Raw genomic sequence first — 13986 nt, forward strand, 5'->3', positions numbered from 1 at the left:
GGGGAAAGGACAAAGCCAGAAACCGCATCATGATACAAATGATAAATTATATTTATACAGTAAATAAGTATCAACAGTCAACACAAGTTCAAAACCAGCCACCGGCCCCTAGGACTGAGAAGTGGCTGGGTGACTTCCTCCACCATGGTACTCATCAGGAGGGGGCATGGTGGCATGTGTGCAACACGCGTGGCAGTGGCCGGTGGCTTCATGATCAGTGCAGTGGGCAACAGGGACAATGTGGGCTTGGGACGGCCTGGGCCGGAAGGAGGGCCTCAGTCCTATTAGGAAGGGATCTTGGCTGTTACAGGAGAATCTCTGGCCCCAGGCAGACATGCTGCTCTGTAGGCTGGCCCAGGCCCTGCACCGTTTTGAGGGAAGCACCATCCTGGGCAGGCGCCTCCATCCCTCCCCAGGCAGGAGGAGTCCAGCCACCAGCTTTTCTGAATGGCACTGGAGCCACTGTCCAGCCCCAGGCCTAAGATCTTAGGAGGAGTGGCTGATAGGGACTTGGTCCATGGCTCCTGGAGCCTAGAAGCAGCATGGAGCTCTCACTCAGAGGCACAAGAGGGGCCTGAGTAGCTAGTCCTCACCCAGCTTACCTGGCTTCCTGCAGCCCAGAGACTACTTACTGCAAGCCCATCCTATACATGCTGAGGGTCAGATCTGGAACCACGGAGGACTGGCAGGTGAGAAGTCTATACTGCAAGGCGAACCAGAAATGCCTACCAGGCAAGCTGCTGGGACACAGCATTCAGGGGAATGTCCCCTCCCTGGGGAGAAGTCTTTCCTGGTATATAATTTTTAAACCGTGGGGATGGCGTGAGGACAGCAGGAAGTTAGAAGAGGGAGATGATATTAGTGCATGTTTGTTAGAAACCCATCCCATGCAAGAATGAGCTTTTTCTGTCTCCAAAAGAAGAGATGATTACTTCTCAGTCTGCAACCTGGGTCTGGAGCCGCCAGGTGGGCAGATTAGGGCCAGTCCTGGTCCCTCACCCATTTGGGCCTGGGGACTATCCCCTAGGAACCCATGGAAACAGAAACCCCACCACCACCATTTCCACATGATCCCCTAGTTAACCTGAGCATGGACAGAGACGGGGAACACAGCCACAAGTTAAGGGAGTTTCTCCACTTCCGGTCCACTGTAAACACAAGTCCACGTTAATCCCTGCATGCCCATTAAAGAAGGAATTAGTTGATAAAAACTGGTGAGTCACATTCATATGTTAGATTTTTTTTTTTCCTTTAACTTTCAAGATGTTGGTATATTGGTAAGAAAAAAAGCTTCTCTCGGGATCTAGCCAAAAAGGCTAAGAGTCAATTGGTTTGGTAATTCACCAGAAAAGGGAGCTAGAGAAAGAAAAGGCAACTTGTAGGCTATGAGTTTTTGTTGCTGTTGGAGTTTTGTTGTTTTTTTTTTTAAATAAACATCGTCTTTTTAGTGTAATCAAATTCCCATATTTTTTTCCTATAAAGAATTTGCTTTAGTTTTTCCATAAGGCATATTTTTGTTATCCAAGCATCTCTTTTTTAAAATTTTAACATTTAAAACCATAAATAAGAGAATTTAGACCACTAAAATGACATGTGCCAAGATCTCAATTCAGCAAGACCTGGTAAATTCTATCAAAACTAGACAGTTAAATAAGAACCACATTATAAAAATATTAGCCAAAAAAAGACTATTAGATAATTCTGCAAACTCAAATATGAAACTGTACTAAACAAAATATGTGCAAACGTGTACAAGCATAGAGCCACGTGGCAGGGTTATGCTCAGATTAGTTTTAAAGCTCGCTCTAGTGGATTTAATTTAAGAGTTGTCCACGTGGTAGTGTTTACTTTGAACTCACAGGAGTCAAAGGAAATAAAACATGCGCAGCCACTTCCCCAAAGGTCAGTGTGAGATGGACCCACGCTTTACCCCATCCATACCTGGACTGCCTGGGGGCTCCCTAGGGCTAGGGGTTGGGGCAAAGTCAAGGCGGTGACTGTCCCAAGTCCTGGGCTAGGCAGCGTCTCAGGAACCCTTGGTCTGGGGCAAGGGCAACACTGACAACTTGTCCTCCTTGTCCAAGGCCTCAGAGGAGCAGGTATGGAATTGAGCACTTGGGAGGAGGAGAGCATGTATCGCTCGGTCTATGAGGGTCTTGGCTATATCAACAACCCTTTCACCAGGAAGCTGGAACTGAAAAGCCCTAACCCCACCCCCACCATACTCTTGGCCACCACCCCACAAATGAGAGAGTCCCCACTTGGCGTCCTCTGGCACAGGTGCGCCAGGTGTTTGCTCTGGACAGATCCCAGGTGGCACTAGAGAAGGAAAGGGTTGGTTGTGCCGGTAGTCTGCGCTGCCGATGGGGGGATGCCCACACTGCCCACCATGTTCATTGTTGCAGGGCCCAGTGGTGTCAAAGAGGAGCTGCTGGCTGCCAGAGCTGGGTGTGGGGCCACTGAGGTCATGGGGGCCACAGCAATGGGCTCTACCCCTGGACCAGGCCCGAATGATGCACTGCTCCCCAGGACAGGGCTCCCCCGCAGCTGGTTCAGCGTCAGTGGCTGGGGTTGGTTTACCTGGAAGGGGTTGACTGGGGCCGGGGTGCTGGCACCTGGGGAGAGAGTAGGGGACAGAGGGTGAGCTGCTGGGAAGGCACCAGCCCTTCTGGGCAGAGCGCAGTCACCCTCTGGACCCGGCTCTTCACCTTAGATTCTCAGCCCAGGTCAGAACTGTGTGTGTCCCGTCCCTGGTGTGCCCCCAGCTTCCACAGGAGATGCCAGCAAATGGCTACTAACTGCAAGAAGCACCCTGTGGAGGGCAAGACTGCAGCAGGAAGGAGTGTATGACTTGTTCAGAGTCAAATCTAAATAAGGCCATGGCCAGGGGCATGTTAGGCTCCGAGACCCCCAGCTCCTCTTTGGGTCTGATGCCCAGGTCAGTGTCAGCAGCAAATGGCTGCCCTGCTATCTCATTCTGTCTGTCCAGCTGTGACCACAGATGCCAAGGAGAGAAGAGGTCTGGGGATAGCGGGAACTTCAGTCCACATGCCACTCTGGGACCCACACATTGGCAAATGAAGGCTTGGGAAGTTCTGCTGTCAAGCCAATCAGTTTCACCAAACTTTCCTCACACCAGAAAGCCTTTTCTTGCTGGTCCCCAGCCCAGCACCACCACCACTCCCTCCGACCCAACGCCACCATGCCTGGCAAGGGGCAGCCCCAAGTCACCACTGTAGAGATGAGGCTGCCACACCTTGACCCTCATGGAAATGGGGGTTTCTCCTTCCAAAGCTAGACCCTGGGCTTGCAGTTCCCCCACCAGGAAGGGACAGAGCCAGGAATGCAGCTCTATGGAGTTGCTCTCCTTGCAACTCCACAAATGACAATCAGGACCTCCTGTGTAACACAGAGAATGGCCCTGGAGATGCAGCAGGCAGGCCTACCCAAACCGCCTCCTTCTTGGCAACAGTCCCTGGGGTCCATGATGGGTTTGCAGACAACAATGCTACCCCAAGGCTCAAGAGTGCCATGGACAGCAGAGGGACAAGGCTGACCACTGGCTCCGGCAGGCCTCTGGACTCCAACAGAAGAGGCAGGCAGAAGTATCCTGGGCAGGGATGGGCTCCAGGCTGCCTGAGTACCCAGTTCCAATCACAGGCTACCTGCCACATCTTTACCCATCAGGACCTTAAAGTTGGATGGGACTCAGGAACTCCAAAACCGGGCTTCTGTCTGAGAGCCCCAACCTCAGTCCCTCTAGGTCTAGTGGTCATTGTCCCCTGCCAGGCTATTGAGATTCTCAGAGCCCCTGTAGCTTAGGGCCAGGGCAGCGCTGACATCTGTTGGAGAACACGCTCCTGCCCTTGGAGAATCTGCAAAGGGAGAGGGGCAAGACTACCTACAGGAGGTGATCACCTGAGCTGGGTTTGGGAAGAAAAGAAAACGGAGGATGTTCCAAGCAGAGGGGATGGAGGATGTCACAGTCTAGAGGGGAAGAAGGTTTGTAAATGTTTGAGGGACATCATGAAGCCTGGTGTAGCTGAGGGCATGAGGCACATGGGGAGAGAAGAGGGCACAGCTGGGCCCTGGATAACTGGATCAAGCAGCCAAGGGCCTGTCCTGTACCAATGTACAGATCCTGGAGGGGATGAACAGAATCCTGAGCTAGGCACTGTGGCAAGGATCACCTGGTTCCCCGATAATGGCTCGTTAAAAGTACCAAGTTACAGTTTCTCTCACAAGGAGAATGCCGAGTAGCAAACCCTGGTTCTTCCTCACTCCAGCACTCCACCCGCCTTCACTGGACCCAGAAGTGGCCCTCAAGCAAGGGTCTTCCTGCTGGAACCAATGAATCAGGGCAGATTCTGCTTGGTGCTCTCAACTGAAAAGAGAGGTGTTTTTTGTTTTTGTTTTTCCCCACACCCTCCCTCTTTAAAACAGCAATTTTCGTGCCCATCTCATACAATCCTAAAGAGGGGTAGAAGCACGGAGTTCCTGATGGCTCCACTCCTGCCCAGCCCCAGGCCAGCCAGCCCCCGGAGCTCAGGGCTCGCAGTTGGGGCACGGACAGAAGTGTCCTGAGAGGTGGAACAAAGTCAGGGCCAGAGGCAGGCCACATAACCAGCCTCAAGCAGAACAAATAGATAAAGCCCAGACATGTGCCTACCTGGTGCCAGGAAGGGGTTGAGGGACTGGGCTAGTGGGGCAGGCCTGGTCACCAGCGAGTCAAGGTTCACCAGGGCCGCGTTGGGGCCCAGGAAAGACTCAGGCGTTTTCCGGGCACTGCTGGGCTTGCTCGAGGCAACAGTCAGGGGCTGAGACTCGAATGGGTCAGGGCTGGTAGTGGTTCCATTGTTCTGGGATGGCAGGGAGGTCCCGGACTCAGCTACAAGACACAAGACAGTACTGTTGAGTGTGGGGGTAAGGGACTAAGACCACATGCTGAATGCTGCCTACCCTATAAGGCATTCCTGGGCCAGTGGCTTCCAGGGCCAGCACAGCTATACACAAGACCACATGTTCACTGCAGTGTTGCTTCCTGCTGCCCTGAATGGGGACACACAGCCATGGGTGAATTAAAGAAACTAGGTACCCACATAACCAAACACCAAAATGGAGGGATAGAATAATATTTAATGATGAGCAAAAGAAACTATCAAGCAAAAGACTCTGAAAAGCAGCACGTTCTCAAAGCTGCCTCTGGTCTCCTGGCCAGCAGCCTGAGTCTTGGGGTGAATGGGATGGGAAATCATGAGTGCCAGACTGCTCAGACCTTAGACCAGGGTCAGCCAGGTCCGTGGCTACAGGTGAGGTGTGGGGGACTAAAAGAGAAAGGAGAGGTATCGAAGGGAAGGGAAGATGGTGGGGAAGCGGGGAAGGCAAGGGCAGAAGCTGAGGGAGGGAACAGAAAGAGATACTGCTGTGGGTACTGGGAGGTGAGGCCTGAGATGGGACAGAGGCTGCCTGGCTACCCTAAGTCCACAGGGTGTGCACACACCCCAGGTCTCCCCCTCTGCCCATTCTGGGTCTGCCTCTACTGCTAGGCCCTTTTTCTCTGCACCTCCAGCCCTCCTAGCTCAGGGCACACAGGAGGGAAGCTGTTATCTGAAGCAGACCAGGGTCTGCATGGACAGAGGCCTGGAAGCAGGGCCACAAGAACTGTCACCAGGAAGGGGTGAGAACAATGAAACTGGCCCACCATGCCCAGAGGTAGGTGGTCTGGGGAAAGGAGGTGTCTCTGGGGAGTGGGCAGGAAGAAGGCTACTGGACATGTGGATAAGACCTGGGGTGGACCACACAAGGTGAGAAGGCTAGTGGCCCTGGCTGACCTGGTGGCACAGCTCCAGGGGAGAGGCAACAAGTCACAAAATACCTGTTTAACACTAGAAAAGTTCAAAGAAAAACTCAACCTCTGGCTTTTGTGACTTTTCCGTTTCTGTGTGAATTCCTAAAATTAAAAGCTTTAGGCTCCTAAGATGAAAAGAAGAAAATGACGTTGACAGGTCCCAAAGCTGTTTACCTACCTGTTTTTTTTGAAGTCCGGAGGTTATCAAATTCAGAAAAGTCATCTTTAATTGTACCATTGAAATTACTGAAGAGCTCAAAGGACCCTGCAGGAACAGAGAGGTTAGTGATGGAGGGGGTTTCTATCCACTCCCCTAGTGGGTGGTCAGGCACCGGGGCTCTCTCTGGGTATTCCATCTCATGGGGCAGAACTCAGGGCCAACAAAGCAGGATAGGCTCAGGTATCTGGTGGGCTGCGAGAGCAATGAGCAGGGAGCCTGGCCAGCCACTGTCCTTGACTCAAATGTAAGAGGCAAGTGATAGTGCGGGGCACAACTGAGCTGGGTCTGGACACTGGGTGAGGATCTGTGGGAAGTGACAGGAGAGAGTGCTGAGGCCAGCTTGGGGTGAGAACAGGGCTTGTAGCTGGGGCCCAGAGCAACACCTCTAAATACCCCCTCAGGAAGCTTCTGAGCAGGGAGGCACAGGCACACAGGAGGGTTGATGAGTGCCCACTCCCACCAGTGTGGTTCAGGATCTGGGACTGGGGCCAAAGCCTAAGCAGAGAAAGAAGGAGAAAACACAGCAACCCAACAGGCCACTGCCAAGGCACGGGGAGAAGCTGCTGGGCGGGAAGTCGCAGGGCCTAGGCAGATCAAGGTGCTCACCTGAAGTACAGCCAGGCTTGACAGCAGAGGCTGCACCCCAAGCGTCCGTTATCTTCCCAGCACCAGGGGCAGGCTGCTGCGAACCTGCCCAGGGGTCTGAGCTCTTGGGGACAGACTGTGTGTTGGCTGTGGTGGGCACTCCCCATGGGTCCACAGAGGCAGCTTGCTTGGCACCTGTAGCAAGGCAGGATCAGAACTCAGAGGTTAACTTCATTAAGTTCAGATACGCTGGGGTGAGAAAACACTGTGGGACATACTGGGGTCTGTGCCCTGTGCCAGGTGAGGTGGCCATCCAAAGGGCGGTCGGTGTGACACAGCAACAAGGCTAGACAGAGCCGAAGCCCCTTGTCACTCCCTAGGGAGGAGAGTCAGGCCAGGATGACCAGGGATAGCCCCTCTGGTAAGAACCAGAGAGAACACAGCTGACAAACCATCTAAATGCTCCCTGCCATACAAGAGGCTTGTTTGGAGGTGGGGGTGGTCCCTGAGCAAAATAGGCTATGGGGAACAAGCCTACTCTCCCAAATTCTGGTGTTCCCTCAGACGAGGAGCCAGGCACCCCTCCCTACTCTGCCCTAGCTCCCCAGAGATACCCATAGGCACCCTCTCCCACCTGTTTTGAGTGGTTTCTGCTTCTTCTCCCTTTTTTTTTTTTTTTTTGGTGTTAGTACTGGGGTGTGAACTAAAGGCCCCTAGCTTGCAAGACAGGCACTCTATCACTTGAACCATTCTGCCAAGGGAATGGGCCAGACGAACACCGAATACAGAGGATAACAGAGCCAACTGCTGGACACTTCATCAGCTACAGGAGTAAAACACTTTCAAACTTTGAGCAACAAGATTTAGCAGGTCACAACTGTGTGCGTCTAGCACTAGACATCATTCCCTTTCAGGTGCAATATGCTGTACTTTGCATAAATGTGAAAATATGGAACAAATCATACACCTCCTTTCTTGCATTGAAGCACAACAAATGTCTAAGCATCATTGCTGCCTTTCCAGGACCACAAAGTGCCTCTCAATCCCAACCTTCATGAGCTGTGTACCAGGCAATCTCTTGCTTTTCCTGCTCATTTATCATTTTATGAAGCCCTGCTGCCTTGGGAGTTGCCTCACAACCTCCGTTGTGAGCCCCTCCGTGGGGCTTCACAGCATCTTACGTTCTCATTTGGGCCAGTCAGGTAGATTTGAAGTTATTTTGGAGCATTTCCTTCTTCCTTAATAAAGTGTATCCTTTCATATACTTACAGGTCACTCACAGCTCCATTCCTATAAGGTGCCTGCTGGGTCTTCCACCCACCTTGCTTTAGGGTTTATCTTTGTCTTACTGACTTGTCCCAGCAGCATGCATTAGAGCGCCCACTTGTTCCAGAAATCCCACTGAATGGTGGACAGTGCCTCCTGGGCTCAGCCAGGTCTTCAGGTGTTTATTACTGGGTTTCCTGTTCTTTTGCACTGGCTCTCCATCCCTGCACGCTCCTAGTTATCCTCACACGTGTTATGGTGATGAATCTTGAGAACTGGTACAGCAAATCCCAACCTGTCTTGGCTATTCTTGCCTTTTTTGTTCTTCCATATTCACCATGAAATCATCTTATCAGATTAAAAACAAAAGCAAGATTAAAACAACAAAAACCTGTTTGAGATTCTGACCAGAATTGCATTGAATCCCATGTCAATTTGGGGAGAAACATTATCATTATAATAATGAATTTTCCAAACCAAAATCACAGGATAGCTCTGTTTTCTTAAGTCTTCTTTAATGTCTTTCAGTGAATTTGGGGGGGGGGGGATAGTGGTATTGAGGCTTGGGCTCAGGGACTCACTTAGCTCTATCACTTCAGCCATACCCCCAATCCTATTGCTTTCAGATAGGATCTAGTGTTTTTGCCAGGGCCAGTCTAGAAGTGCAACCCTCCTACCTTTGTTTTCCAAGTAGCTGAAATTCTCAGTACATGGAAAGCATAAATAGGAGGATCAAAGCCCAGGCCACCCAGGTATAAAGTGAGAAGCTCTCTGAAAAATAAAATAGCCAAGGCAAGACTAGTGAAGTAGCTCAAGTAGTAAAGCACTTGCCTAGTAAGTGCAAAGCTCTAAATTCAATCCCTAATACTGCCTCACAAACCCCCCCATCAAAAAAAAGTAAAGATAACCAAAGCAAAAAGGACTCTCAAGTAGGAGAGTGCCTGCTTAGCTGTGTGAAGCCCTGAGTTCAAACCCCAGTGCTGCCCCCTCCAAACAAGAAACAAAAGTCGGCAAGGATGTGCTTGAGTGGGAAGGGTAGAACCCTCTACACTGTTGGTGACAATGCAGTTGCAGTGGAAATCAGTATATAGGTTCCTCAAAACAAAACAAAAAAAAATAATAATTAAAACTATAATATGATCGTGCTATACCACACCTGGGTGGGCATATATCCAAAGGAATACATCAGCATACAACAGAGATACCTGTGTACCCATGTTTATAGCAACACCACTATTTACAATAGCCAAACTACTAAATCAGCCTAAGTATCCAGCAACTGCTGAATGGATAAAGAACATGTGATATATAAACACAGTGGAGTATCATTCAATCATAAAGAATGAAATTGTGGGTCTGGTGCCTGCCTAGCAAGCTTGAGGCCCTGAGTTCAAACTCCAATACAATCAATTTTTTAAAAAATGAAATTATGTTGCTTATAGGAAAATGGATGGAACTAGAGCTCATCATGTTAAGTGAAATAAGCCAGGCCAAGAAAGAAATATTTCATGTTCTCTCTCATATGCAAAATGTAGACCTATGCTTTAATCTTGGGGACTATTTGGGGGTGGGAGCCAACAGGAAGGGAGAGGATGGAAAGAAGGGATAAAGAAGGTGAATATGAGTGAAGTATTTCACACTCGTATGTAAATAGAATAATGAAATCCATTAGAACTGTTTTAAAGAGGATAAGAAAGAGCAACAGATGGGGTGAATTTGATCAAAGTACATTATATGCATGTATGGAAACACTGAAATGAAACCCCTTTGTACAATTAATATACCTAATTTAAAGAAAAGAGAAAAACAAAGACAGGCTGATCACTGGTATTCATCTTGTTCTTGACCTTACAGAATCAGTGTTTTAACACTTCAGCATTAAGTACCATGTTATTACCTTTCTTTCTCCTTTTAGGAGCCCTTTATTGGTTTATGGGAGGTCCCCATTATTCCAAATTGACAATGAATGGTTGATGAATATTGAACTGTGTCTGCCTGCATTAAGAGGTACACGATTATTCTCTTTTAATCTGTTAATAGGGCACATATTAAGTTCTCAAATGGCTTGGTTCAAATAAATGAAGGTTTTCATGATGTACTTCATCTTTTAAATATTTTCCTGGTTTGTAATTCTTTCCTAGGAATTTCTACATCAATATTCATAAGCAACACCGGCCTGAATGGTTTTTCTCACACTATACTGTCTTTGTCTGGTTTGGTGCTAAGGTGACAGTGGTACAGAAATAAGTAGGAATATTCCCTATTTTCTGTTCTCTGAAGGACTGTGGGTAAAAGTGGAACTGTTTTGCAAGTGTTAGGCTTTGCCTGTAACCCCCTCTGAGTGGATTGTGGGGAGGGGTTAACTACTGATTCAATTTCTTTCATGATGATAGGCGTATCTCTAGTTATAGATTTACTGTTATTCTTCAGCTTTGCCAAATTTTCTTTTATCCATTTTATGTAGGTATTCAGATTTGTAAGCAGAGTTGATCAAAAGCCTCTCACTGTGTTGGCAGAGTCTACAAATCAGTCACATCATTCTTAACTCTGTGCTTTGCCTCTTTTTAAAAAATTAATCCTACCAGAAACTGGTTTATTTTATTACTCTTTTCAATTACCAACTTCTGTCTTTATAGACACTGTTATGTTTATGTTCTATTTCACTAATTTTTTTTCTTATCCTTATGACTCCCTTCCTTCTATTATATTTGGGTGTAATGCCATTCTATCCCCATTAATTCTGTGCCTTTCTCCATTACTAATATGAACATAAAGCTACATTTTCAGTTTAAAAAAAAAATGTCAAGTAGGTTACCTAAAAATAAAGTGCATTTAAACTCAAAATAAAAAATAAAGCTATGCATTTTTATCTTAGAATACTTAAATTGTCCCACAAATTCTGTTATGAAAATACTTACATTTGCTTCTAAATATTTCTGATTTTCATTATAGTTTCTCTTTGATTCAGGATTCAGAGTGTTTTTGAACATTTCAGGTGTACAGAGTTTTTCTACTTATCTTTTTGTCAACAATTTTTAACTTAGTCCACTGTGATCAGAAAACAAATGCCATGTGATTCTAATTTTTTGACATTTGTTGGGATTAGTTTTTTTTTTTTTTCCAGCACAGAAATTTTTTAATTTACATGCATGTAATTGCAAAGAATTACATTTTCTGCCTGCGGGGAACAACAAATGCATCAGCTTTAAAATGTGCCAAATCAATTTTCTTACACTCTTATTACTTTCAAAGCACTCTCCCATGCTCCTTCCCATGCTCCTTCCGAACCGAGGCTCTCTTCCTGTTCTGTCACCACAAGATGCCAGCACTTCCCCTTCACTCCTCAAGAATACCAGGCCTGAATACCTTTGGCGACTTTTTTGTAGTTGCTTCTAAAATTAAAATACCTTTTTTCCACCATTATCCTTGGAAGAACGATTCTTTTGCTAGGAATGGATGTCTAGCGAGGCTGGTTTGGGTTTTTTTTTGTTTTGTTTTGTTTTTGTGGTACGGAGTTTGAACTCAGGGCCTTCAACTTCAGCCACTCTGCCAGCCCTTTTTTATGAAGGGTTTTTTGAGATACGGTCTCACGAACTATTTGCCTGGGCTGGCTTCAAACCATGATCCTCCTGATCTCTGCCTCCCGACTAGCTACGATTACAGGTGATCTACCAGTGCCTGGCTGAGACTGTTTTTCTTTAGGCATGCTGAAGATATTTCCACTGTCCTCTGTGTCTGTGTCACTGCCACGCAGCCACACATCAGCTTAACCATGCTCCTTGCTAGTGGACGGCCTGCTCTCTGTGGGCTACTTTCCCTGGTGCTCTGCAGCTGCCTGATGCTAAATCTGGCCCAGGACCTGTACCCAAGCAGCACTTTTTTACAATTCTCAAAAGCCCTCAGTCATTAACCTCTTGAACACAAACTCTTCCGGAATGCCAAATCAATGTGAAATAGATGTCCTCAATGCCTTCATGCTTGGCCCAGCCACACCAATTCCCATTGCTCCCCAAACACACCAGGGTGGCAACCTACTTAATAGCTCTGAGCCACCCTAGTCCTTGTTTTACTACCTAGTCTTGTGTTCCCCAACCCCTCTGGAGTCCTCGGCTCCCCTTCTTTTAGATCACTTCCACGATTAACTACAGGTCTCCCCTAGACTGTGAACTCCTTTTGGAGCCCCACTCATGAGGGGACATCCAACAAGCCTGTGATGACCTACCTGAGCCAAGGATCAGAGGAGGGAAGCAGGAGGTGGCAGAGACCTGCCAATCTTAGAAAGGATCAATTGTTCCCCTGAGCTCCTAAAGACCTAACTCCTTGGACCCTCCATGTGCCCCTCAAAGCCCTACTGCCAGTGCTCCTGCATGGCAGAAGATTACATGGCTTTCATGAAGACACACCAACTGCTAGTCCTTCCATTGTGTGGCTTCATGCCTTTTTAAGTTCTGAAATGCCAAAGGGCTTCCTGTGGGTCTACTACGCCATCCCAACTGCAGTCCTTACTGCTGGGCCTGGACAGTTGGCTGCTATGCCCAGGCTGGCTGCAGTGAACATCTATCCCTAAGCTGTGAGCTAGAGCCAGCCAGGCAGACACCCATCCACAAGCTGCACCCCCAGCACCCTGTGGACCCATTTCTTGTCCTCATGGCCTCACAACTCCTATTTAGACCCCCTGGCTTCTCCTACTGCTGCCCCAAAACCCACCACCTTCCAGATGCTCCAGAAACACCTGTCTCCCTGTACAGAAACTCCTTCTGATACTTGACCACAGGTCTTCCAGCATCTCAAGCAGAATCGCCTCCCTATGGGACTGAAACTGCTCTCTCAGGTGCACATCTACCTGACATGATGAGGGTTGATCAGGACCCTGCCCTCACTGGAATCACTGTGGGACCAAACCTTTCTTTGTTCTCCATGAGGCAAGGCACAGGCCCTGGCTCTGTCCTGACTGGAGGGAATCACATGGTGGAAGTGGTTCTAAATGAGAGAGCTAGTGCACATGCCAGAACAGCTGGGATGTGACACAACAGAGAGGACAGCGAAAGCCCTGGGACCCAGTGCCATGTGGAAGCCATGGGGATGTTGGCACACCTTCCCGGGCTGCCCCTGCTCATCTGTGCCTCTCAGGTTCACATGAGGGGGGCAGTCTGCTGCAAGGCCCACATTCTGCCAGCTGGACTGTGTCTGGAAGGACACAGGCTGGTGGCCTCCACTGCCCCTGCAGCCCTGGCCACCAGCCTCCTTGCAGACAGATAAGTATTGTCCTTCCCTTCCTCTTGCCTCCATCAGGGGTCATGCCCTAGTACTTCCAGCCTCCATTCCTCTTCCACAAGGAGACCCTCATGCTCCTTGGGAGAATTGTCCCCTCACCCACTCCCTATAAAGGAGGGAGGGTTCCTCTGGGCTGAAGTTAACCCCAATCCCAGAAGTAGTACAGGAGCTGCAGAGTGACCCTATCTATCCCCTGGGATATGTAGATGGAACATGCACTGGACACTCAAGGTAGTCCTGTGCCTACAAAAGAGCAGAACCTTGAGCTCCCGGGGGCAGAGGCTGACATCAGAGCCAAGCAGGTCTGAAGTTTGGATGGTCACTGCTGAGCCACTGGATCATGCTGCTGAAGACACAGCTACCTGGCTCCTGAAGATGTCTTCAAAGTAGAATCCTGACCACACTGCCTCACCAGACAGTCTGGTGGAGGACTTCCACAGCCCCACAACCCTAAACCTGCTTGGCACCCCCAACCAGCCTTTGCTTACAGGAGGAGGTATCTGTCTTCAGGCTCCATGTGCTCCCTCAAGAACAGGGCCAGGGCTGTTCTGTCCCCCTTGGCTCTGTGCTGACATGAGGAGGGACTGAGGAAGGTGACATGGGACCAAGGAAATCCAGGACTTTGGGCTGGAAGGGGCTTTGCAGTTTATCTGCTCTAACCCTCCAGTGAAGCACTGGTAACGGCGCCTAGCATGTTTAGGTGTTACATATACAGGCATGAGCTGCCCTTGTCTCTGTACCAACAATCTACACAGGAAGCTTTCCAGTCTTAGCAAGAAAGGTCACTCACAAG

The 13986-nt window shown here is 48.8% G+C and overlaps 1 protein-coding gene across 14 annotated transcripts in view; it reads right to left on the reverse strand.

Annotated features, from left to right (window-relative positions):
- Positions 1-27: 27 nt before the first annotated feature.
- Epn2 (epsin 2) overlaps positions 28-13986 on the reverse strand; it is a 95457-nt gene continuing 81498 nt past the window's right edge. For all 14 annotated transcript variants that reach the window (XM_074046698.1, XM_074046692.1, XM_074046696.1 and 11 more), the window contains 4 exons: positions 6675-6848; positions 6027-6113; positions 4670-4888; positions 28-2615 (listed from right to left, as the gene is read on the reverse strand). In XM_074046698.1, coding sequence (XP_073902799.1) covers positions 2320-2615; positions 4670-4888; positions 6027-6113; positions 6675-6848 — 776 coding nt within the window. In that variant the 3' untranslated portion in view covers positions 28-2319. The remainder of the gene's footprint in view (positions 2616-4669; positions 4889-6026; positions 6114-6674; positions 6849-13986) is intronic.

The sequence above is a fragment of the Castor canadensis genome, chromosome 11 (assembly GCF_047511655.1).
Source record: "Castor canadensis chromosome 11, mCasCan1.hap1v2, whole genome shotgun sequence".
Taxonomy (NCBI): Eukaryota; Metazoa; Chordata; class Mammalia; order Rodentia; family Castoridae; genus Castor; species Castor canadensis.